General features: G+C 45.9%; 1 protein-coding gene across 3 annotated transcripts in view; it reads right to left on the bottom strand.

Annotated features, from left to right (window-relative positions):
* Positions 1-1,040: 1,040 nt before the first annotated feature.
* LOC141200155 (uridylate-specific endoribonuclease D-like) overlaps positions 1,041-25,121 on the bottom strand; it is a 67,254-nt gene continuing 43,173 nt past the window's right edge. For 2 of the 3 annotated variants that reach the window (XM_073663267.1, XM_073663268.1), the window contains 2 exons: positions 10,105-10,247; positions 1,041-1,238 (listed from right to left, as the gene is read on the bottom strand). In XM_073663267.1, coding sequence (XP_073519368.1) covers positions 1,127-1,238; positions 10,105-10,247 — 255 coding nt within the window. In that variant the 3' untranslated portion in view covers positions 1,041-1,126. The remainder of the gene's footprint in view (positions 1,239-10,104; positions 10,248-25,121) is intronic. The other variant, XM_073663270.1, reaches the window with a different exon arrangement.

The following is a 25,121-nucleotide window of genomic DNA, read 5'->3' as shown; positions in this document are numbered from 1 at the left end:
AATTGTTTTTTTTTTTAGATACAAATAGCCCAAAAGTGGATAATACAGAGGTTTGAACCGTGGAACTGCAAAACCACATTTCTATTTCTCTGGCCTATACCAGACTCTTTTAAAAAAATATATTTGTGTCTGATCTGTCACAGACACACTTTTTTTTTTGGGGGGGGGGGGGGCCACAAGGTTAATAAGATGGGTATTTGTAGAGTGTGAAGGAGGAAAAAAAAAAAAGAGGATTTAGATGAAAAAAAAGGATTTTTCCTGGCCCCCGAGACCTGGAGCTAAGTCCAGCAATTTCAGCAACAGGAGCACACAGGACTGTAATGCAGCATTTGCTGGTATAACCACTGCGTCTCCTATACAGCCTGCCTGCCTGCCTGATATCTGGGATGGATATTAGTCCTGAGAAGGACTGTTTTTTTGATCTGGCAGCCTTTACAAACCCTACACTAACTATTTTGCAGTATATATCTCTCCCTAAATCAGCAGCGCTGTCCCTACACTGTCTGATCCCAGCCGTCTGTGTCCAAGATGGCGGCGCTCGGTTTAAATACTCGAGGTGACGCTGTGCGGCCAGCCAATCAATGTAATGCCCACAACCAACATGGCTGCGGCATTACAGTGACTGGCTGGCAATCCCTGCATGTTCATTGGCTCTGTAAAGAGCGCCAAACATGCAGGACGGAGACCCGAGCTCCCACCCGAGTAACCCGGAAATGCTCGGTGCTCGCTGAACATCCCGAGTAGCGTGATGCTCGGGCGAGTACCGAGCAGTGTCGAGCATGTTCGCTCAACACTATTCTTGACCCCTTAAAAATGTTGGAAAGCTTGCATAGTGGGCTGTGTTGCAGCCAGGATATTTGCCTGTAAAGTCCTTGCATTTTTTATACCACTGTTCTGGTTTTGTAAAGTTTCACATCATATTGCAGTTATAATTTGGCACTTGTTTATAGCACATAAGAATTTCTGGACTATGCAGAATACTCTTAGTATGCGGCGGTTAAAAATTCTGTTTGCTGGCTCACAGCTTATTAACAAACTGATTTACCAAAGATGTGTAATCATTTATTGATGGTTTATCACATCTTTTGCTCAGATTTTGTTATTTACAAGGATCAATACACTTGCTCTAAATGTTGGGGTAAGAAGATGCTAAATATCTTTTGCCATTGCCGTAGGATGAGTTGGCCCAACTGTAGGTTTGGATCTTGAGAGAAGCATCACCCAATTTTACAGTGCACCTGAAAGAAAACAGAAACCAATTAGTAAGTCGGGGAACAATTATTAAAGAAACCCAAAAAATGAAAGATAGCTTTTAGGTTCCATTCACATTAGTGTTTGGAACCTCTGTCAGTGGGTTTGTCACTTTTGAGGACAAGACTAGAGCAGCATGTCAAGCTATCCATGCCATCAAAACGGAATAACACTGACAGTCTCCTTTATAAGTCTGTCAGACACCATTTACATCCGTTGCATAGCAGATCCATCCACCATCATGGCCTCTCTTATAAATGAAAGCAATGCCATAAATATAAAGACAGAATTATCAGAATGTCAACTGATAATAAAATGTATAATGCATAATATAATATTCTATATATTTTAAAAATAGTGCTTTCATTGAACATTATTATTAAACAGAGCCATCTCTCAATATCCAGAATTGTATTTTTGTACATGGTTAAGCCACCACAATTGCCAGACTGTTAGAAACATGCTCTATATCAGTTGTCCCCAACAAGTACACTAAGAATCCATGTGACTCACAACCCTCTGCTGTGTGGCTCATGATTCAGACATCTGAATTTCAGATCAGAGTTTGATCAGAGTGTGGTACGATTGACATCCGATGTTCTTGTAGGTGAAGAAATTAAAAAAAAAATTCCATTTTCTAAATTCTGACAGTGCGTGAAATCCCAACCGCAATCGGATGTCATTCGAATGCAGTCAAATTTTTTTCGCGGACCATTGACCTGCATTACTTATTTTGATCTGTCCCTCGGATCAAAATTGGACATGTCAATATTTTCAGTCCAAGAAAAAGAGTCAAACATGTGAATGGCCCCATAGATTATCACATGTACAAGTGCTATCCTTGAAAAACACAGATAGCACTCGTACATGAAAAACAGATGTCTGAATGAGGACATGAGTTCCAATATTATTTGCATAAAATTTCACACATAAATATTTATCTGCAAATGTATGAAATGTGAAAACTTCTTGTTTCTCCACGTTTATTTTTCCGCACTAAGTAACTTGTAGGTAAATATGGCTCACAAGGTACAGAAGGTCCTAATTGGTGGTAGACCTTTAAGGATTCTTACTAGATATGAGCTAATCAATTTTAAACAAATCAAATTTTAGTATAATCTTATATAATTCTCAGGGTCTTGCTAATTTGAACAATTTGAGATCTGATTAGCGTTAATTGGCAAAAAAAATGTCTGACTCCTTTTTACACAATATAGAAGATTATGTAGCACCCTGAGGATTCGGCTGCTACAGGGGTATTGCACCTCAACCCAGAGGTGTGATATTCCACTCCCGGGTAAGGATGGAGTGTGGAACTGAGCTCGGTAGGCTGCATGCACTACACACATCCCATTTCCGAGGAGCAGACCGACGGTACTCCCACTTAGAAATGTGCAGGTACGACCGAGTCTGTTCCTGGCTGGAGTGGGAGGGGGGTGGTACATCCCAAGTAGTGTAGGGGCAGATAGGGGGAGCAGCCTGGGTAAAGTTAGGAGCTCATTGGGTGCTGGTCACCTGAGCTCACACATAGAGGGATATATAAGGTGGGCACCAACTAGAATCAGGGTCAGATGCAGAGGAGCCTGTCAGATGCAGAGGAGCCTGTCAGATGCAGAGGAGCCTGTCAGATGCAGAGGAGCCTGTCAGATGCAGAGAACAAGTCAGTTGGAGACAGCAAGACAGCTGCAGAGGAGCAGAAAGCAAGCAGAGAGGAAGTCAGCCTGCAGCAAGAAAGACAAAGACCCAGAGAGAGAGTGGAGCAGAGAAAGACCCAGAGGGGGAAGACTGAAGGGACCCAAGAACCCAAATTAGAGCATCGGGTGAGGAGTCAGCAAAAGGGTACCGGAACCCAAACTGGTGGGGGTAAAAACAATCCCCAGCCAGAGACCGGAGACCGTGGGCAGTGTCTGCCACGGTCACCCATCACATCCACCCTGAAGGCACACCACATGAAGGGTCAGGGAACCCAGGGCCAAGGGTGTCCCAACAGAAGGCCCGAGGGAGCTGGACCTAGGTGGATCACTGGTGGGGACGGCGGAAGAAAGGACAGAAAGAGAGCTCAGGGCCACGCTCCGGACTTGTTTGGGGGTTGGCTGGATCCAGGACCTGGTGGACGCAGCACGGCTCGGGTGGTCACTAGCAGCTGGAGTGACCAGTACAACATCTGCAGTAAGTAAACACCCTTAACTGCACAACCCGACTCTGTCTTCACTGCCGTCTGCACTACACCACCACAACCCCCATCCTCTGCGCCTGTCCCCTCTGAGGCTATACCCCTCCCGTTGGGGGTTATCCCACCAAGCTGCGCATCCACCATCAGCCTCAGCGGAACCTGCTGCAGCGGCGGCCACAGTGACCGCATCACAACGGGTGGCGTAGTCGACACAAAAGAACTCTTAATAACATCTGTAGGACTGCCACATAACACTGAGCTTGACGCCCTGGGCACGGGGCCGGGTCACAGCCGCTCGGAGACTACAACCCCCCATCTGATCCGGTGCCGGGTATTCCCCTCAAAAAGGAATATGTCCCAGGGGGCGCGTCAATTACATCAGCCACAGAAGGCTTACATGACCGAAGACATGACCGCACAGGCTTCCCCATAATATTTTGCAACGATCATATCACATACATAGTATACCGCAGCCAATCAGGAGGGACTATAATAGCCTGCATAAAAACCTAAATAAAGAATTCAGCATCCATTTTAGAGTGATTTTAGAATAGTTAGTGAAAATAAGAGCTCATAACTCAGCAATAAAGATAGGAAGTATAAACCCTAAAACATTGGTCAAATGCAATAATGTGTTATACAGTTGCAGCAGTGAAGAAGATGAGAGCAGTAGTCTGGGAATAATATAATGCAGTGGTGCCAGCAGCAGTGCCAGACTGAGTGTGATTAATCAGTGATATTGTGTAGCTGGCCTCTGCGCTGCTGCATTTGACTTAGAATTACATTTTTCCATTCTTAATGCACTACAAAGCAGCAGCAAGACAGCACAATATTTTTACAGAAAAAAACACTGAGATCAGTGTAATCCATAGACGGCATGCCTGCTTGGTACAAGTGACTGTATCGAGTTTTTGCATTTCTTGTGCAATCCTTTTCATAAAGGGGGGAATAATTGTTTTATAAGAATATAAAAGAAAATTCCACAAAATCTAGACATTTAACATTTAACATGTACAGTGAAGGAAATAAGTATTTGATCCCTTGCTGTTTTTGTAAGTTTTCCACTTGACAAAGACATGAACAGTCTATCATTTTAAGGGTAGGTTAATTTTAATATTGAGAGATAGAATATCCAAAAAAAATCAAGAAAATCACATTGTATAAATTAAATAAATTTTTTTGCATTTTGCAGTGAGAAATAAGTATTTGATCCCCTACAAATCATTATGAGTTCTGGCTCCTACAGACCAGTTAGACGCTCCTAATCAGCTTGTTACATGCATTAAAGACAGCTGTCTTACATAGTCACCTGTATAAAAGACTCCTGTCCACAGACTCAATTAATCAGTCAGACTCTAACCTCTACAACATGGGCAAGACCAAAGAGCTTTCTAAGGATGTCAGGTACAAGGTCATAGACCTGCACAAAGCTGTAATGGGCTACAAAACCATAAGAAAGATGCTGGGTGAGAAGGAGCCAACTGTTGGTGCAATAGTAAGAAAATGGAAGAAATACAAAATGACTGTCAATCGACATTGATCTGGGGAACCATGCAAAATCTCACCTCGTGGGGTATCCTTGATCATGAGGTAGGTGAGAGATCAGCCTAAAACTACACGGGGGGAACTTGTTAATGATCTCAAGGCAGCTGGGACCACAATCACTAAGAAAACCATTGGTAACACATTACGCCTTAAAGATTTAAAATCCTGCAGTGCCCGCAAGGTCCCCCTGCTCAAGAAGGCACATGTGCAGGCCCGTCTGAAGTTTGCCAATGAACACCTGGATGATTCTGTGAGTTATTGGGAGAAGGTGCTATGGTCAGATGAGACAAAAATTGAACTCTTTGGCATTAACTCAACTCGCCGTGTTTGGAGGAGAAGAAGGATGAGTAAAACCCTAATAACATCGTCCCAACCGTGATGCATGGTGGGGAAAACATTATACTTTGGGGGTGCTTTTCTGTAAAGGGGACATGAGGACTGCACCGTACTGAAAGGAAGATGTATGGGGTCATGTATTGCGAGATTTTGGCCAACAACCTCCTTGCCTCAGTAAGAGCATTGAAGATGGGTCGTTCCTGGGTCTTCCAGCAAGACAATGACCCAAAACATACAGCCTAGGCAACAAAGGAGTGGCTCAAAAAGAAGCACAGTAAGGTCATGGAGTGGCCTAGCCAGTCTCCAGACCTTAATCCCATAGAAAACTTATGGGGGAGTTGAAGCTCTGAGTTCCCAAGCGACAGACTCAAAATCTTAAAGATTTAGAGATCATCTGCAAAGAGGAGTGGATCAAAATTCCTCCTGATATGCGCGCAAACCTCATCATCAACTACAAAAAACGTCTGACTGCTGTGCTTGCCAACAAGGGTTTTACCACCAAATATTAAGTGTTGTTTGCCAGAGGGATCAAATACTTATTTCTCACTGCAAAATGCAAAAAAAATTATCTAACTTATACAATGTGATTTTCTTGATTTTTTTGGGATATTCTATCACTCAATGTTAAAATTAAAGTACCCTTAAAATTATAGACTGTTCATGTCTTTGTCAGTGGGCAAACGTACAAAAACAGCAAGAGTTCAAATACTTGTTTCCTTCACTGTATATGTATGGCGCAAGTCCGGAGCAGTTGTATGGTGCTTGCTTACGAGGTGCAACACCACTAAAAAATGCTGTCAGAAGCGATCAAAATGTGATATCTATTCCAAAATGGTATAAATAAAAATGTTGTCTTGCCCCCCCAAAAAATAAACCGTGATACAGCTCTATTGACCAAGAAAAAACTTTATGGGTCTCAAAAAATGGCAACACAATCCAAAAAAATATTTTTCTACAAATCTCTGATTTATTTTTCTCCAGTAGAATAATAAAAAAAGGAACAAGTATGGTATCACCAATACCATACTGATGAGGAGAATCACGATGCCAGGTCATTTTTGCCACACAATGGCTGCTGTAAAAACAACTTGCCAGAATTGCATTTTTTGCAATTTCACCGCACTTGGAATTTTTTTCACATTTTCCTATGCAGTATGTGGTAAAATGAATGGTAGTATTCAAAAGTACATCTCGTCCTGAAAAAAATAAGCCCTTATACTTGTGAACAGAAAAATAAAAAAAAGTTATGACCGAAAATGTTTGCACCCTTGAAGTTGTTAGAGAAAATGAAGTATTTCTCCCAGAAAATTATTGCAAATTCCACATGTTTTGCTATAAACATGTTTATTTCCTTTCTGTGTATTGGAAGAACATGAAAAAAAACTAAGAAAATAAGGCAAATTGGAAATAAATTTCAAACCAAAAAACAAAAATAGACACGAAAAAATTGTTGGCACCCTCAATTTAATATTTGGTTGCACACTCTTTGGAATAAATTATTGCAATCAATCGCTTCCTATAACCATCAATAAGCTTCTTACACCTCTCAACTGAAATTTTGGACCACTCTTCTTTTGCAAACTGCTCCAGGCCTCTCACATTTGAAGGGTGCCTTCTCCCAACAGCAATTTTAATATCATTTATTGGATATATGGCACATCACTCATCACAGTCACAGTAGGATGATGTTACCTCTGACAGTGACACCATCAGTTTGTGTCAGTGTTCAGCACAGAACAGTTTATCTGTTCACAAATGACTAAGGTAGATAATTTTTGGACTATTGTATTATTTAAAAAAAACATGAATATGCTGTAATGCACACGCCCGGGCTGAGTGGCGTGTGCGTGTATATGTAGTGATTCCACTGGACCATGCCGGAGAGTGAATACCTGGAGGGGCGTAACTAAGTATCCACCCGATCCGACCAGGGTCGCACGACGGCATACGACGCCAGTGCACCAAGGAGGAACCGAGCAGAGGGACCAGGTGCTACTCCAGGACAGACCCCGGACACGGCTGTTGACCCACACAGGGGAATACAGGAACAGGCAGGTTAGGCTGGCACACAGACTGCTGGGTATAGGCAGACACGGCTGGTATGCAGACTGGCGGATGCTGGTAAGCATGACTGGTATGCAGGCAGGGAGGTACTGGCAGGTACGACAGGTTGGAGCACCGAGTGGATAGGACCCAGTACAGACTGGGACTCAGGAACAGAACCGCAGATGCGGTGGACAAACAGCAGAGTGAGGCTGCCCAGAGCGGCAAGCAAGAGCAGAACAAGACGAGACCGCCTGGAGCGGTGAGCGAGAGAAGATCAGGACAAGGCCGCCTGGAGCGGTGAGCGAGAGAGGAGCAGGACGAGACTGCCGAAGCAGCGAGCAAAGGGTCAGAGCAGAGCGAGACTGCCGGAGCAGCGAGCAAAGGGTCAGAGCAGAGCGAGACTGCCGAAGCAGCGAGCAAAGGGTCAGAGCAGAGCGAGACTGCCGGAGCAGCGAGCAACGCAGAGCAGAGGGGACAGGGCTCTGTTCACACGGAACAGACTGGAAGGGAAAGGCAGAACCAGGTACACACAGGATACTAGCAATGAAGTGGACTCTAAGCTCACAAATGGGAGTACAGGGACAACGAGTAGGAGTTAGGTACGGGATCAGATTCTGCAGGAAAAGGGAAGGTACGGACATAGAGAAAAACAAGTAACAGGCTAGGAGAGTATTCAGACAAGAACAGACACAGCAACAAGATACAGGAGTGGGTCTAGGTAAGCGGCCCCTAGAAGGCGGAAAGAACAGGCTAGGAGCGTGTTCACACTGGCCTGGAAATACAGCCTCCAGGATAGGCAGAAGACAACAGGCTAGAAGATAGTTCAGACAGGACACAGTTCAGACACGGGAACTGATACCGCAAGGCAGGAAGCATAGACAGGACCTGGCACATCAGTGACAGGAAGCCAACTGACAGAACACAATGCTCAGGCATGGATTCCAGGGAGGAGCTGGGTTAAATACCAGGTGACAGACAGCAATAGGCCGAGGACGCACAAGGGGTGTGCCTGCAGCAGCTACAAGAAGCAGGAAGTGATCGGGCGCCGCCCTTAAGCAGCAGAAACAGAGGCAAGCAGACAGCATGGAGGGAAGCCAGGCTAGCAGACTGGACTGGAGATCAAGTGCGCGCTCTTGCACAGTGGGAGATGGACCACTATGCAAGGACGCCGCCAGGTATGTTACATATGCCACTACTAAATGAGCTGTTTGTTACTACCTGGTTTTTACCAGGTTACCATTTGTTTCTATGTTGAAGTCACTTGGATATTACTGAAGCTATATTTGTGTTAAAGAGGTTAAAAGGGTTGTATACAGTCCTAGGAGATCTTAGAGTGTAAAAAATGTGTTTTCTGGGTAATTTAAGGCTTTGCAGTATTCTGATTCGTGTGAAATCGATTAACTGTTTATCAAATTTTTGGGAATTCTTGAGTTTTCTAAACCTGGTGAATTTAAATTTCAAAAGATTTGAACATCTCTAGTTCTCATCTCTAGTTACTCAAATGTAAGCTGTCAATAATCTGATCACCCCTGGTTTGACAGCTGAAATCCCCAGCAATTAGCTTCTGGGCATTCATTCATATAAATTATTATTATTATCAGCCTTCCGCTTGATCTCGAGCCATGGCGGCTTGATGGATGAGCGCTCTGTAGGAAGATCGATCTTGTTCAAGCCTAGATACATCCACCAGGGTCTTCTCCTTCGTTATCTTGATTGTATCAATCTATGAGGTTGCCAGTCTTCCTCTTTGCCTTGTTCCTTCTATTCTTCTGACCATGATGTCCTTCTCCAGTGATTGCTCTTTGTATGATGTTTCCAAAGTAGTCAAGTTGTAGCTTGGTGATTGATCCTTGCTTCTAGTGACATGTCTGGCTTGATTTGTTCCAAAATTGATTTGTTTGTTCTTGCCATCCATGGTATTTATAACATCCTTCTCCAGCACTAAATTTCGAAGGTGTTGATTCTTTTTCTGTTTTGTTTCTTTATTGTCCAGATTTTGCATGCAGAAAAAAACAAACTATGTATGAGCCGTATCTTCATTGCCAGTGAAATGTTCTTTGATTTGATGACCTTGTCAAGTGACTTTATTGTTGATTTGCCCATAGCTATTCTCCTATTGAAGTTCCTGTGTTGTCGCTGCATCTTGAGTGATTATTGATCCAAGTAGGTTGAAGTCTTTTGAAACTTCTAGTTCGTCGCTGTCCATCTCAATTGTTTCCTGGTCGTACCTGGCAGTACTCAATATCTTTGTCTTCCTTGTATTGAGTAGAAGTCCCCTGCTCGACCTTTCCATCTTGACTCTCCATAATAAGTCCTTCATTCCATCTACGCTTGTTGCTATCAATGTTGCATCGTCTGCGTATTTAAGATTGTTGATAATTCGTCACATAAATAGGTTTCCACATAATGCATGTTAGTACCAGGTCTGCCAGAATAGAAGCCACTATATGAAATAACTTTATGCTCTCAGTAATAAAGTAGGGTAACACACAGGGACTTTAGTCTGTGATATATATGCCCTAATTGATGGATATAATGTAAATTGGAGGCATAATGTAGTGAATTTTGAAGTTCCAAGTCTAAAAAACTTGACACTTCCCAAAAACCTGAGAATCCCAATAAAAATATTGTTCTCTCAACAACTGCCCTTTGTCCTTGATTGTCCTTCAGATGCTGAATAAACATATGCTAGCTGTGTAATGTGGACTATAAAGTATAACAATATGTTCTATATACCATATAAAAATACTTACATAGTATCTGGGCGAGTGACGTAGCAAAGTGTGTACATTGCAATTTCAAACTCAGGACTGGATCCCATAAAGAAAGAGCCAATAGTTTTTAAATAGGTGGACCACTTAAACTGGAAGGAGAAAACATCCGGATAACTGGTCCACTGCAGAGACAAAGAAAAATAGGAAGAATAACAGAATAAATGGATAACATTGTCATATATTTATTTTAACTATGATATGTTCAGAAGAATTGGGTAATTCAGGGCCAGTCCATGTGCACTCTGAGCCTGACAACATCATAGATGGGCGTTCATGCTATATGGTATTCGGCACCATAGAAACAAGATCTATATTATCTGCAAAACAGTGACTATTGCATGCTGCACTTTCCATTACATTTGTCTTTGATGTGAAGTGACTGTGTACACACATGCAGAACATTGACCATAAATGCATTGTTCTGTACTGGCCCTTATTTGCGTGCTAATTTTCCATCGAGATTAATCAGTAATATTATCAGTTATATGATACACGTAATAGTCCAAAGAAATATGTTATGTTATTATAAAACATTATTTTCTCCAGCCAAAATTAGCTTATAAAACTCTTGTGCCCCTGATGAAGCCGAAATAGTGGTGAAACATGTTAGGGGGGCTTATGTCATGAATTTTAATAATTGTAGCCACTGTCCCTGAAAGGTGGTGCGTACTACAGACACACCATAAGCACAAATATTGCAGCAATATGAGATTTGAAAAATAGTGCTCACAATTAGTGATGAGCGAGCATGCTCGCTACTGCTCGGTGCTCGCCCGAGCATCTCACTGCTCGAGATTTTCGGCGCTCGCCGAGTGTTTCCGAGTTGCACAGGCGGGAACTCGGGTCCCCTCCCTGCATGTTTGGCGCTCTTTAGAGAGCCAATGAACATGCAGGGATTGCCTGCCATGCACTGTAATGCCGTAGCCATGTTGGTTGTGGGCATTACAGTGATTGGCTGGCCGCACAGTGTCATCAGGTCTATATCAGACCTGGCGCCGCCATGCTCATCACAGTCACTCCGGATCAGACAGTGTAGGGAGAGCTGCTGCTGTGTCAGAGAGAGATTTGATCGTGTATTAGGTAGTGTAGGGAGAAAAAACGTACATTACACATATCCATCTTAACAAACAGTCCTTCTGAGGACTAATCCATCTGCAGAGATATCAGGCAGGCGGTGTATATAGCAGACTGCAGTGCATATAGCACAAGAGGCTCCATTCCAATTCTGCCTTCTGCTGCTGTTAGATATTTCTATACAAAGGCCCAGGTCTCAGGGGCCAGGAATACTTTTCTTTGGATCTTAATCCTCATTATTTGCTTAAAAAGCAATCCAGAGAACATCGTTTTTCTGCGCCAGTTGCTTGTTTTGGGAGAGGTGCTGCTGCGTCAGGGATAGATTTGCTTGTGTATTAGGTAGTGTAGGGAGAAAAAACTTACATTACACATATCCATCTTAACAAACAGTCCTTTTGAGGACTAATCCATCTGCAGAGATATCAGGCAGGCAGGGTGTACAGGCAGGTGGTGTATATAGCAGACTGCAGTGCATATAGCACAAGAGGCTCCATTCCAATTCTGCCTTCTGCTGCTGTTAGATATTTCTATGCAAAGACACAGGTCTCAGGGGGCAGGAATACTTTTCTTTGGATCTTAATCCTCATTATTTGCTTAAAAAGCAATCCAGAGAACACCATTTTTTCTGCGCCATTTGCTTGTTGGCACTGCAGAATACAGCCAGGTCCTTTCCATATTAGAGCGCTAGAAATCCAGCTATTTAAAACTGTGTTTTCTCCGTCAAACGGATCACATATAAGTTGTCAGAAAATGCTGCCATTTCTGGCCTCCATTAAAAATTTCCTTTAGTGTGTCATTGAAACAATTCACACCAGTTTGCTGTTCAAACTACTTACCTACAGGCCAGGTATTTAAAACTCTGTTTTCTCCATCAAACGGATCACATATACGTTGTCAGAAAATACTGCCATTTCTGGCTTCCATTAAAAATTTCCTTTAGTGTGTCATTGAAGCAATTCACACCAGTTTGCTGTTCAAACTAGTTACCTACAGGCCAGGTATTTAAAACTGTGTTTTCTCAATCACATATAAGTTCGCTCCAAACTCAGTCATTTGTAGTGAGCGTGGAAGATACTGTCCTCCATTTAAAATGGGCAAGGTACGTGGCAAGGGACAGGGAACTGGACGTGATGGTAATGGTGCATGCAGAGGCCGAGGACAAGGCCATGGGCAAGCTGAAATTGTGCCAAAACAAACACCCACATCTTCTCGCCTGACCTTTCTGTCCCAATTTCTAGGGGACCGCAGCACACCACTATTGAACCTAGAGCAGTATCAAAAGGTTGTTGGTTGGATAGCGGATAATGCTTCCAGTCACTTAGCCACCACCACCCTGTCTTCCACACGGTCAAGTCTCAGTAGCCGTGAGTCTGGACCGCATTTTCCTCACCCTGATCCTCCTTCCTCCCACCATGCCGAGTACCCAGAGACAACTGATCCCACACTTGGACACTCTGAAGAGTTGTTCACTTTTCCATTTATAGATTCGGGCCTCTCGCCCGGTCCACTTGAAGCGGGGCAAGAGGAGATCGCGTGTAGCGATGCCCAAATATTTGAGCAGCCACGGTCATATGAAGGTGACGGTGGGAAAATGTCACAAGAGGTGGACGATGATGAGACACAATTGCCAGAAAGTCAGGAGGAGGACCAGGGAGCGGAAGTGGAAGACGAGGTGGTGGATGATATAGTAACTGATCCAACCTGGCAGGAGGACATGCATAGCGAGGACAGCAGCAGACAGGGGGAGGGAGGCAGAGCACCCCAACAGGCAGGAAGAAGCAGTGTGGTGGCCGCAGACAGAAGGCAGGCAACCGTTCCCCGTAACACCAACATGAAGGAAGTTGCCAGTACAACTGTTAGGTCTTCCCGAGTCTGGTTGTTTTTTAAAGACTCTGCCGATAACCCCAAAAAGGCCATTTGCACCACCTGCCAGGCCAGCATCAGCAGGGGTGGCAAAACGACCAGCCGGACCACCACCAGCATGATCAGGCACATGGCAGCAAAGCACCCGACTTTGTGGCCCGAACCCCAGGGTCCAGGAACAGTGTCTGCGGGTGGCACCATTGCTTCTTCCACTGTTGTGCATGCAAGCCACTCCCCTGTCCATGGTGCATGCGAAGACACCTCCTGCCCTGCACCTGTCATTGCACACTCTCAAGTAGCAGCATCAGGAAGCACGTCCATGTCCTTGTCCCAGCACAGCGTTCAGTTGTCTATACCCCAGTCATTAGAACGAAAGCGCAAATATGCAGCCAACGCCCCACAGGCCACACTACTAAATTCTCACATTTCACGACTGCTTGCGCTCGAAATGTTGCCTTTTAGGTTCGTGGAGACAGAAGCATTCCTCAGCCTGATGGCGGCGGCCGTCCCTCGGTACTCAGTCCCCAGCCGCCACTATTTCTCCCAGTGTGCCGTCCCCGCATTACACAAGCACGTGTCCCAAAACCTTAGCCGTGCTCTCAACAGTGCAGTTACCGGTAAAGTCCACCTAACCACGGACACGTGGACAAGTGCTTGTGGGCAGGGACGGTACATCTCACTGACGGCACACTGGGTTAACATAGTGGAAGCCGGGACCCAGTCGAGCCTTGGGACCGAACACGTCCTCCCGACGCCAAGGATTGCGGGCCCTAGGTCAATCAGGGTTGCCCCCGCGGTCTACAGCTCCTGCACCTCATCCTCCTCAGCCTCCTCCTCCTCTTCAGCTTCCATCTTTGAATTGACCACATGACTCACAAGCTGGAAGCACTGCAGCACTGCCTCGGCCAAGAGGCAACAGGCTGTGCTGAAGCTAATATGCTTAGGTAAAAAACCGCACAATGCTGAAGAGTTGTGGACAGCTCTGAAAGAGCAGGCAGATCTGTGGCTCACACCGCTGAACCTACAGCCAGGCATGGTCGTGTGTGACAATGGCCGGAACCTGGTGGCAGCTCTGAGGCGAGGCGAGCTCACACACGTACCATGCCTGACCCATGTGCTTAGCCTCGTGGTTCAGCGGTTTCTCAAATCCTACCCGGAGCTGCCGGATCTGCTTGTTAAAGTACGCCACCTGTGTGCCCATTTTAGAAAGTCAGCTACAGCTTCCGCCGCCCTTGCAGTGTTTCAGCAGCGTTTGCAGCTTCCGGCTCACAGACTGGTGTGTGATGTCCCCACGAGTTGGAACTCTACACTGCAGATGTTGGGAAGGATTTGTGAGCAGAAGAGGGCAGTTGTTGAGTACCAGCATCAACAAGGCCGTCGGTATTCAGTGCAGACTCCACACATAAGACCTCAGGAGTGGACATGGATGTCAGACATATGTACCATCCTCCAAAACTTTGAGGACTCCACCAATAATAATAATAATAATAATTTTTTATTTTTATAGCGCCAACATATTCTGCAGCACTTTACAAATTTTAGGGGGGACTTATACAGACAATACAGAATAAGCATATTTCATATCGAAAGGAGTGAGGGCCCTGCTCGCAAGCTTACAGTCTATGAGCAAATGGGGGAGACACAAAAGGTAGAATAAGCATATATTGTATAATGCAGCCTTGATATACTAAATAGAATAAATAATACATGGACTGGTCGCCTGCCAGTATGTGTGCAGTCCTGACCGAGGCTATTATGTGCATGGTTGGTATGAACCTGAAAATGAAGAAGATTTTAATATGGGGGAAAACTGGGACGGACAGATAGTGTGTGGAGGCGATACGCCAGTCTAAAGAAATGGGGTTTTAGGGTCCGCTTGAAACTGTGGGTATTGGAAATTAATAGAACTGTCCTGGGTAGTGCATTCCAAAGAATTGGCGCAGCAAGTGAGAAATCTTGGAGACGGCAGTGGGAAGTTCGGATTATTGAGGATTTTAGTTTAAAGTCACTGGCAGAACGGAGGGCACGTGTAGGGTGGTAGACTGAGACAAGGGAGGAGATGTAGGGGGGTACTGAAGCATGGAGCGCTTTGTGGGTAAGCGTAATAAGTTTAAATTGAACTCTATATTGGATGGGTAACCAATGCAATGACTGGCACAGGGAAGAGGCATCGGTGTAGCGGTTGGCAAGGAATATGATCCTGGCTGCTGCGTTAAGGACGGATTGGAGAGGGGAGAGTTTAGTTAGAGGGAGCCCGATAAGTAGGGAGTTGCAGTAGTCCAGACGGGAATGAATAAGAGCTACAGTAAGAGTTTTTGCCGAGTCAAAGGTGAGAAAAGTCCTGATTCTTGAGATGTTTTTGAGGTGTAGATGACATGAACGAGCGAGTGATTTGATGTGAGGAGTGAAGGAAAGATCTGAGTCAAAAATGTCCCCAAGACAGAGGGCTTGTTGCTGGGGAGTAATGGTTGAGCCACAAACGGAAGTGACAATATCGGCACAGGTAGGTTAGTGGAGGGAGGAAATACGAGTAGTTCAGTTTTTGACAAATTCAGTTTTAGACAGAGGGAGGACATAATGTTAGACCCAGCAGAAAGACAATCACTGGTCTTTTGTAATAATGCAGGGGTGAGGTCCGGAGCAGAGGTGTATAATTGGGTGTCATCAGCATAGAGATGGTACTGAAAACCGAATCTGCTGATTTTTTGTCCAATGGCAGCGGTGTATAAGGAGAAAAGAAGGGGGCCTAGGACTGATTCTTGAGGAACCCCGACAGTAAGGGGAAGGAGAGAGGAGGAGGAGCCGGCGAAAGACACAGAGAAGGAGCGGTCAAAGAGATAGGAGGAGAACCAGGAGAGAACAGTGTCCTTGAGGCCAATAGTGCGGAGCATAGTGAGGAGGAGCTGGTGATCCACAGTGTCGAATGCTGCAGAGAGATCCAGGAGAATCAGCAGGGAGTAGATTTAGATTTAGCTGTTAGTAGATCATTAGAGACTTTAGTGAGGGCAGTTTCAGTAGAATGTAAAGAGCGAAAACCAGATTGTAAAGGGTCAAGAAGAGAGTTGTCTGAGAGATAGCGGATTAGATGGGAATGGACCAGGCGTTCCAGGAGTTTAGAGATAAAGGGAAGATTGGAAACAGGTCTGTAGTTGGCCATGCAGTTCTGGTCAAGGGATGGTTTTTTAAGTAATGGATGTATGCTGGCATGTTTAAAAGAAGAGGGAAAGATACCAGATGAGAGGGAGATGTTGAAAATTTTAGTTAGGTGAATGGTGACTGCTGGAGCAAGGGACTGAAGGAGATGTGAGGGAATAGGGTCACTGGTGCAGGTGGTAGGGCGAGAAGATGCAAGGAGCCTGATCACTTCATCTTACGTGACTGGTTTGAAGTCAGAAAGTGAGCAAGATACAATGTGGCGGGGGAGAGCATGCATAACGTTTGGTGATTGGGAGAAAATTTTCTGTCGGATATGGTCAATTTTTTCTTTGAAATAATTGGCCAGATCGTCAGCACTGAGGTTGGTGATTGGGGCCTGTGCTGTTTGATTGAGGAGAGAATGAAACATGTCAAAGAGTCGTTTAGGATTATTGGAAAGTGAGATTATGAGGTTGTTAAAGTAGGTTTGTTTGGAGAGGTGAAGCGCAGAGTTATATGTTTTCAGCATAAATTTATAATGGAGGAAATCTTCGGGCAGATTAGATTTTCTCCACAGCCTTTCAGCGCACCTGGAACACCGCTGGAGAAGACGTGTTTGAGGTATGTGCCAGGGTTGTCGCCGTCTATGCCGAATTGTTCTCTGCGTAGGAGGTGTGACTTCATCCAGGGCACACTGCAATGTTTCGTTTTAAAGCTTCAGTGCAGTCAGGACATGAGAGGGAGGAGATTGGTGCCAATGATGATTGCAACTTTTTCATAAATTTCTGGGTGTTAATGGCGCGTATATTTCTATAAGTGTGGAAAGTGGGGGGGTCTTGAGTAGAGTCACAGTTCTTGACAGAGAATGAAAGAAGATTAAGGTCAGACAGTGGAAGGGGAGAGTTAGTAAAGTCATGTACTGAGCCGGGAGAAGATCAGGTCCAATGTGTTCCCGTCCTCATGTGTAGGAGAATTAGCAAGCTGTGAAAGGCCGAAGGAGGAGGTTAGTGATAAAAGGTGAGCGGCAGATGGGGAAAGAGGATCGCCAATTGGGATGTTAAAATCTCCCATGATTATCGTGGGGATGTCGCAGGATAGAAAATTTGGAAGCCAGGCAGCAAAGTGATCCAGAAACTGACGGGAGGGACCTGGAGGGCGATAGACAACGGCCACTCACAAGTTGAAGGGCCGGTAGAGTCTGACTGTGTGGGCCTCAAAAGAAGGGAAGACAAGGTAGGGTACTGGGGGGGATAACCTGAAAAGTACATTTTGTTGAAAGAAGCAGACCAACACCTCCACCTGATCTGTTGTCAGGTCTCGGAGTATGAGAGAAGTGCAGGCCACCGTAGGAGAGAGCTGCAGCGGCGGTGGTGTCCGACTGCTGGATCCAGGTTTCAGTGAGAGCCAGAAGGTTGAGGGAATTAGAGAGGAAAAAGTCATGGATGTAAGAGAGTTTATTACATGCTGAGCGCGTGTAGCACCCTGAGGATTCGGCTGCTACAGGGGTATTACACCTCAAGCCAGAGGTGTGGTATTCCACTCCCGGGTAAGGATGGAGTGTGGAACTGAGCTAGTTAGCTGCATGCACTACATACATCCCATTTCCGGGGGACAGATCGACGGTACTCCCACCAGTTTATGTGCAGGTACGATAGTGTCTGTCCCTGGCTGGAGTGGGAGGGGGTTGGAACATCCCAGTAGTGTAGGGGCAGATAGGGGGAGCAGTCTGGGTAAAGATAGGAGCTCATTGGGTGCTGGTCACCTGAGCTCACACATAGAGGGAGTATATAAGGTGGGCACCATCTTAGATCAGGGTCAGTCTGTCAGAGTGTAACCTGAGGAGCAGAGCAGAGAAGCTCAGCCAGCTCCAAGGCCCAGAGAGAGAGAGGAGAAAGAAGGACCCAGAGGGGGAGAAGAGAGAACTCCAAGATCCAAAAATTAGACCAGAGGGTGAAGAGTTGGCACAAGGGTACCGGATCCCAAGCTGGTGGAGGGCACTAATCCTCAGCCAGAGACCGGAGGTCGTGGGCAGGATCTGCCACGACCACCCACTAAATCCACCCGGAAGGCAAACCAAGAATAGGGTCAGGGAACCCAGAGACAAGGGTTTACCAACAAGAGGCCCGAGGGAGCCGGACTTAGGTGGATCCCTGGTGGGGAAGGCCAGAGAGGAGGACAAGTCAGAAAGGGAGCTCAGGACCACGCTCCAGAATCACTTGGGAGTTGGCCGAGTCCAGGACCTGGTGGACGCAGCACGGCTCGGGTGGTCACTCAAGGCCGGAGTGACCAGCATAACAGCAGTAAGTAAAGACCCTGAACTGCACAGCCCGACTCTGAGTCTCATTACCATCCTCACTGCACCTCCACAACCACCATCCTCTACACCTGACCCCCTGAGGCTATACCCCTCCCGTTGGGGGTTATACTACCTGAGCTGCACACACATCACCAGCCTCAGCGGACCCTGCTGCAGCGGCTGCCGTATTGACCGCAATTCAACGGGTGGCGTAGTCGACATAAAAGAACATCTAGTAACATCTGTAGGACTGCCACACACTGAGCTTGACACCCTGGGCACGGACCGGGTCACCGCCACTCGGAGACTACAAACCCCATCTGATCCGGATCCGGGTATCCCCCAAACAACACTGGCCCAGGGGGCGCGTCACGCGCATTCCAAAGGGCACAGTTGAATAAGACAGAAGATATGCAGGGAATATTAATGAGATTAGCAGGGTTACTGAATGTAACAGGGAAAGAGTTGGTGTTATTACTGGAGGGTCCTGGATTAGGAGAAATATCACCTGTGACTAAGAGAAGGAAGATACAGAGAGTGAGCAGATGGTTGAGTGATTTGTAAGAGCGTTTCCTGTGTTGTATGGTGGGAGTGAATGGATCTGTGTGGTATAACATTGTGAAGAGAGCATGACAGCTGTACATAGGAGAAGAGAGGAGAGAGGGGTTAATATGGATGAAGTGTGCAGAATTTGTGGGAGAACGGTGAATGTGGATGCTTGTAGCAGCCAGAATGTAAATGGCACAAATACAAATGGTGAATACTGTTTGCAAAACAGATGACCTGGAAGCAAGTTTGTTTAATTGTCTTGCATGCCTTACCTGTCTCCTGCCCTGTCCAACTGCCATATCTAACTGCCGAGACACTTTGATAAATTATGGCACTTCGATAAAGTATGCATAAATGATATATGCATAAATGCCCCCGCATAAATGCTGCCCCATGACTATGTCTCAATATATAGGGACATATCTGCTTAGATCTACACAGATTTAACTCGTTAGCAATCAATCAACTAGCTTAAGACAACAGGAGACCATAAAACTGCAGAAAAAAAGACTGGCAACTCTACATGGATCATAAACTGTTAAAGTAAGTGTGATGACCTTAAAGATGGTGAGCGGCAATGACGCCATAATTAGGATCACCATCCCGCTTCTCTGTCTTCTGAAATGCTCTCTGCTCACAATCAAAGAGGATGCATTGCAGGCAGAGCACAATGAGATGGAGCAAGGAACCATGCAGGGTGATTACACACAGCCAAGCCTCATCTCATCCCAATGTGGATTGGGTGACAATGAGGAAGAGGAGGAGGAGGAGGAAGGACAGGAGCTAGTTTCATGCACTATAGACGATACCACCTGCACAGCTGTCATACCATCTGTTCAGCGTGGATGGCCAGAGGACAGAGAGGAGGAGGAGGAGAGCATGGTCAGTCATCCTCTTGGTGAGGACACGGAAGTCTTGCCTGTTAGTAGTCTGGCACACATGGCTGCCTTTCCCATGACCCTCGCGTTCTCAAAATTTTGGGTGACGGTCATTACTGGTTGGTGATACTTTTAGACCGACGCTACAAGGAGAACTTTATATCTCTTATTCCTGAGGCGGACAGGTCTACAAAAATGGGGCAGTACCAGAAGGCCCTTGTTGCGGAACTATTAAAAAAATTCCCATCTGAAAACTCTGGCGGCAAAGGGCACACTACATTGGACAACCAAGGAGTACAGGTGAGAGAGACACAACTTCAATCCAGCAGAGGCAGGGGAACACTATCAAAGTTCTGGGAGAGTCAGGCCCTGAAGCGCAGGGTACTCTTACAAGGAGTGCAAAGTTTGGGAAGATGCTGAGGGAGTACCTTGCCGACTATACCAACGTCCTCCGTGATTCCTCTGTGCCTTATAATTATTGGGTATCCAAGCTGGATACGTGGAATGAACTGGCTCTCTATGCCTTGGAGGTCCTGGCCTGCCCTGCCGCTAGCATTTTATCAGAGCGGGTTTTTAGTGCCGCTGGTGGAATTATAACTGATAAGCGCATCCGCCTGTCAACTGAAAATGCTGACAGGCTGACTCTTATAAAAATGAACAAGGGCTGGATTGGGCCAGACTTCTCAACACCACCGAATAATAGCAGCGTAACATAAACTCAAATCCAGTGTCTTTTCTTGGGAGGTGTATTCCCATGCACCTTTTCACACCCAGACATGGGTATACGCTTCCTGATTTTGTCTATTTGCTCTTGTCCTCCTCCTTCTCCTCATCGTCTACCACCATATCACCAGGGTGACCGTGGTCCGTGATGCAACACCCACATAATTTTTTTAAAGGGTGTTTATGATGCCCGTGCAAAAATTTTTTTATACAGTATGTTCATGTATACCCGCCAGGAGTAAATGTTTGTCAGCCCATACACTTAGTGCATGGGCATTACAAGTATAGGAGGCCCGCTCCTTTCTAATGGGAACATTTTTTTATGAGGCCCTCCTCCACGTCTCTTCCAAGGGGCATTGAAGTGCCTCCAAATTTTTGGCAGCCCTTGCATTCACTGCATAGGCCAACACTATGGGAGACTCTCTCCTTTTTAATGGGAATTTGTCGTTACTGTGGCCCTGCTCTGTGTGTCTTTAAATTCTTAGTGGGGTTTTTCCTAAAATTGGTCATCCGTTGGACTCACTGCATACCCTATAACTGTATTACAGACCCTCTCCTTTCTAATGGGAACATGTCGTACCTTGTTACTGTGGCCCTGCTCTATGTGTCTTTAAATTCTTAGTGGGGTTTTTCCTAAAATTGGTCAGCCATTGGACTCATTGCATACCCTATAACTGTATAGCAGACCCTCTCCTTTCTAATGGGAACATGTCGTACTTGTTACTGTGGCCCTGCTCTGTGTGTCTTTAAATTCTTAGTGGGGTTTTTCCTAAAATTGGTCAGCCGTCGGACTCACTGCATACCCTATAACTGTACAGTAGACCCTCTCCTTTCTAATGGGAACATGTCGTACCTTGTTACTGTGGCCCTGCTCTATGTGTCTTTAAATTCTTAGTGGGGTTTTTCCCAAATTTTGGCAGCCCTTGCAGTCAGAGCATGGGCATTACCACTATAGGAGACCCGCTCCTTTATAATGGGAACATATTTTTTACTGAGACCCTCCTCTATGTCTCTTCAAAGGGGTATTGGGTTGCGTCCAAATTTTTGGCAGCCCTTGCAGTCACTGGATACTAAATAACAGTATAGGAGACCCACTTGTTAATAATGAGAACAACAAAGCATAGCCGGCTGATGACTCTCTAACAATAGCTACGGCCGGCTTCTGGCCTTTTAAGAATAGTAAGGGCCTTCTGATGTCCCTGTAAAAATAGGCTTTATGACTTTCAGAGTCCCTCCATCATAAATAAAAAAGGATGTGTCTGATGATGTGTCACACACCACATTGCCAGATAAGGTTGTAAAATGTTAAAATGACATTTCCCGGTGAATGCATTTGTTTTAAAAAATAACGTAAAAAAAACAAAACAATAGGATCTTTCTTTAGTATAAAAAACAGCGTCACCAATTTAACCTCAATGTAATCACATTGTTCAGCTCATGCACCTCCTCCTCCATCTCCGAAATGATCATATCAGTCACAAGCTGACAGCACTGCAGCACTGCCTTGGCCAAGCGGCAACAGGCTGTGCTGAAGATAACATGCTTAATGCTTACTTGATAAACCGCCCAGCGCTGCAGAGTTGTTGAAAGCTGTAACACAGCAGCCTGATCTGTGGCTCTCACCGATGAACATACAGCGAGGCATGGTCGTGTGTGACAATGGGTGGAACCTGGTGATGGAGAAATGACAGCTGGGGTAGATACGGTTTCCCTCTATGCTAGTCCTTTCACCGAGCTAAAGAATATGGCTGTGGTGAAATACAACTCCCACTGAGAAGCTGTTTCAGATTGAAAAACATTGTGCCCAACAGAGGATTTTATTCTGAGGGCTAATCTTTCTCACCCGCTCAAGAGCCCCATAGCAACTGCAAAGTTAGCGCTATCATGAACTCTCCTGAGGTAGAAGCCAAGGCACACCAGAGGATTCTCTGGTGGGACCGTCCAACCCTGGCAAAGAAAAGTGTGTGGGAAGGTTCCCGGACACTCTATGGCTGCTTTTTTACTGAGGAGGAAACACACGCAAACACGGGGAGAACATACAAAGTCCTTGCAGATGTTGTCCTTGCTGGGATTTGAACCCAGGATCCCAGGGCTGCAAGGCTTCAGTGCTAACCACTGATCCAATGTGCTGCCGTTCACCCTCTAATATCTAACAGGCTGGAGAAACTTGCACCTACTGTCACTCTATCTTCAGCTACTTTGTGAGAAAATGTATTTGGGCAGCCACTCAGTCTACCAAATAAAATTACTGAGAAGGAAATTGGGGATGGCTTCGCTACTGGTACTGGAGGCAGTGCTAATACCATGGCGTCGTAACATAGTTTGCTGGAAATATTCCAGGCTGGTAGGAGGCAAGCAAATTCCCACAGAAAAGTACCAGCAGTAATGTTCAGGCCACATTTCAAGTGCAAGCAGCTTTAGAGGACTTGTTGGGAGAAATGACACGCAGGGTAGATACGCTTTCCCTCTATGCCAGTCCTTTCACCGAGCTTAATACAACTCTCAACCAAAAAATTGTGGACTGGCTCCGTACCGTCCCTGGCCACATTCACCTGTCCAAGTGTTTGTGGTTAGGCGGTCCTTCCCAGTAAGTGCACTGGGGAGGGCACAGGTAATGTTGTGGGACCCGTGCTTGTTGAAGGCGAAGGCGATACCGGGAAATATAGTGGCGGCTGGGGACCGAGTATGGACACCCGGCCGCCGCCGGCATGAGGTTGTGAAAAGCTTCCCCTCCACGAGCTTAAAAGGCCATATTTCAAGTGCAAAGAACTGCCCAGAAATCTGGCAGTTTAGTGTTGCGGCCTGTGGGTGGGTGACTGGCTGCATACTTGCACTTGCATTCCAAGTAACAGAAAACTAAGAAGATGGTGGCCTCTATCATCATCATGGCCTCACCTAGGCACTATGAACTCTCCTGAAGGAGAAGCCAGGGCCCGCCGGAGGAGTCTCCAGTTCTCTGGCAGGCCCGTCCAACCCTGCTGAAAAGTAGCCCTGGCTAAGAAAAGTGTGGGGGAAGGTTCCCGGACACTCTATGGCTGCTTTTTTAATGTGGAACGGTCATGCTTATGCATGTTATTTCTCAAAACGCATTACAGATCAGGCCATTGTCCAACTCTGTATTCAAAAAATTAAATGCGCGAAGAAAGATGTGTGTGTGTCAAAGCACCACAGACAAGTGCGAGTTGATGTTGGACAGGCTGCCGTTGCTTCTGCAACAAGCTGAATTACAGGACTTCTGGGAGAAATGACACGCAGGGTAGATACGGTTTCCCTCTATGCATGTCCTTTCACCGAGCTAAATACAACTCTTAGCAAAAAAAGTTGTGGACTGGCTCCGTACCGTCCCTGGCCACATTCACCTGTCCACGTGTTTGTGGTTAGGCGGTCCTTCCCAGTAAGTGCACTGGGGAGGGCATGGGTAATGTTGTGGGACCCGTGCTTGTGGAAGGCGGAGGCGATACCGGGAAATATAGTGGCGGCTGGGGACCGAGTATGGACACTCGGCCGCCGCCGGCATGAGCTTGTGAAAAGCTTCCGCCTCCATGAGCCTAAAAGGCCACATTTCAAGTGCAAGCAGCTGTCAAAAATTTGGCAGTATAGTATTGCAGCCTGTGGGTGGGTGGCTGCCTGCATACTTGCGCTTGCATTTCAAGGAATGGGGTAGGGACAACTGAACGCTGCACTGGGACAAGGACGTGGATGGTGATTGTTGCAAGTCTGCAACGACAGGTGCATGGTGGGAGGCATCTTCGCACGCGCCAAGGATCACTTATGATGGGCACACTTTTAGGCAGTGACCTGGGAGTCAGAGATGCTTCCAGAGGTCTTCCCCATGCTGTTCCCATGTCTTTTCAGCACTGTATGCATGTGTCTGATGATGTGTCACACACCACATGGCCAGATAAGGTTGTAAAATGTTAAAATGACATTTCCTGGTGAATGCATTTGTCTTGGTTGAAAGCAATTCAAAAGTGCAAAAACGCATCAAAAAATGCTACGTGTGAACATAGCCCAAGTTGTGGAGGAGTATTTTTGTTTTTGGTTATTTATTTTGCCTTATATACAAGTCATTTTCTGGAAAGGATGTTCCTTAACATATTTCCCAGGAAAATCCATTTTGGTTTCGTTTTTGTATGTTTTATTGTGAGTGTGTAAAAGTGGTGTAATACTCTGACCACGTTGCTGACAGCAGTGATCTGGGAGTCAGAAATGCTTCCAGGGGTCTTCCCCATGCTGTTCCCATGTCATTTGAGCACTGTTCCCATCGATTTGGGCAATTTTTAGGCCCTCTGCGGACCGCTGGGAGGAGCCACCTGAAAAATGCTCGAGTTTCCCATAGACATACATTGGGCTCGTTGCTCGGGTCGAGCACCCGAGTATTCCAATTTGCTCGACCCGAGCAACGAGTACCCGAGCATTTTAGTGCTCGCTAATCACTACTCACAATTAGATAGCAATATTGGAAAATCTACTCATTT

Source organism: Phyllobates terribilis, unplaced genomic scaffold (genome assembly GCF_046119375.1).
Source record: "Phyllobates terribilis strain yellow unplaced genomic scaffold, ASM4611937v1 Scaffold_2__4_contigs__length_985480577, whole genome shotgun sequence".
Taxonomy (NCBI): Eukaryota; Metazoa; Chordata; class Amphibia; order Anura; family Dendrobatidae; genus Phyllobates; species Phyllobates terribilis.
The sequence above is the reverse complement of the archived record's forward strand: the minus strand, read 5'-3'. Positions and strand labels throughout refer to the sequence as shown.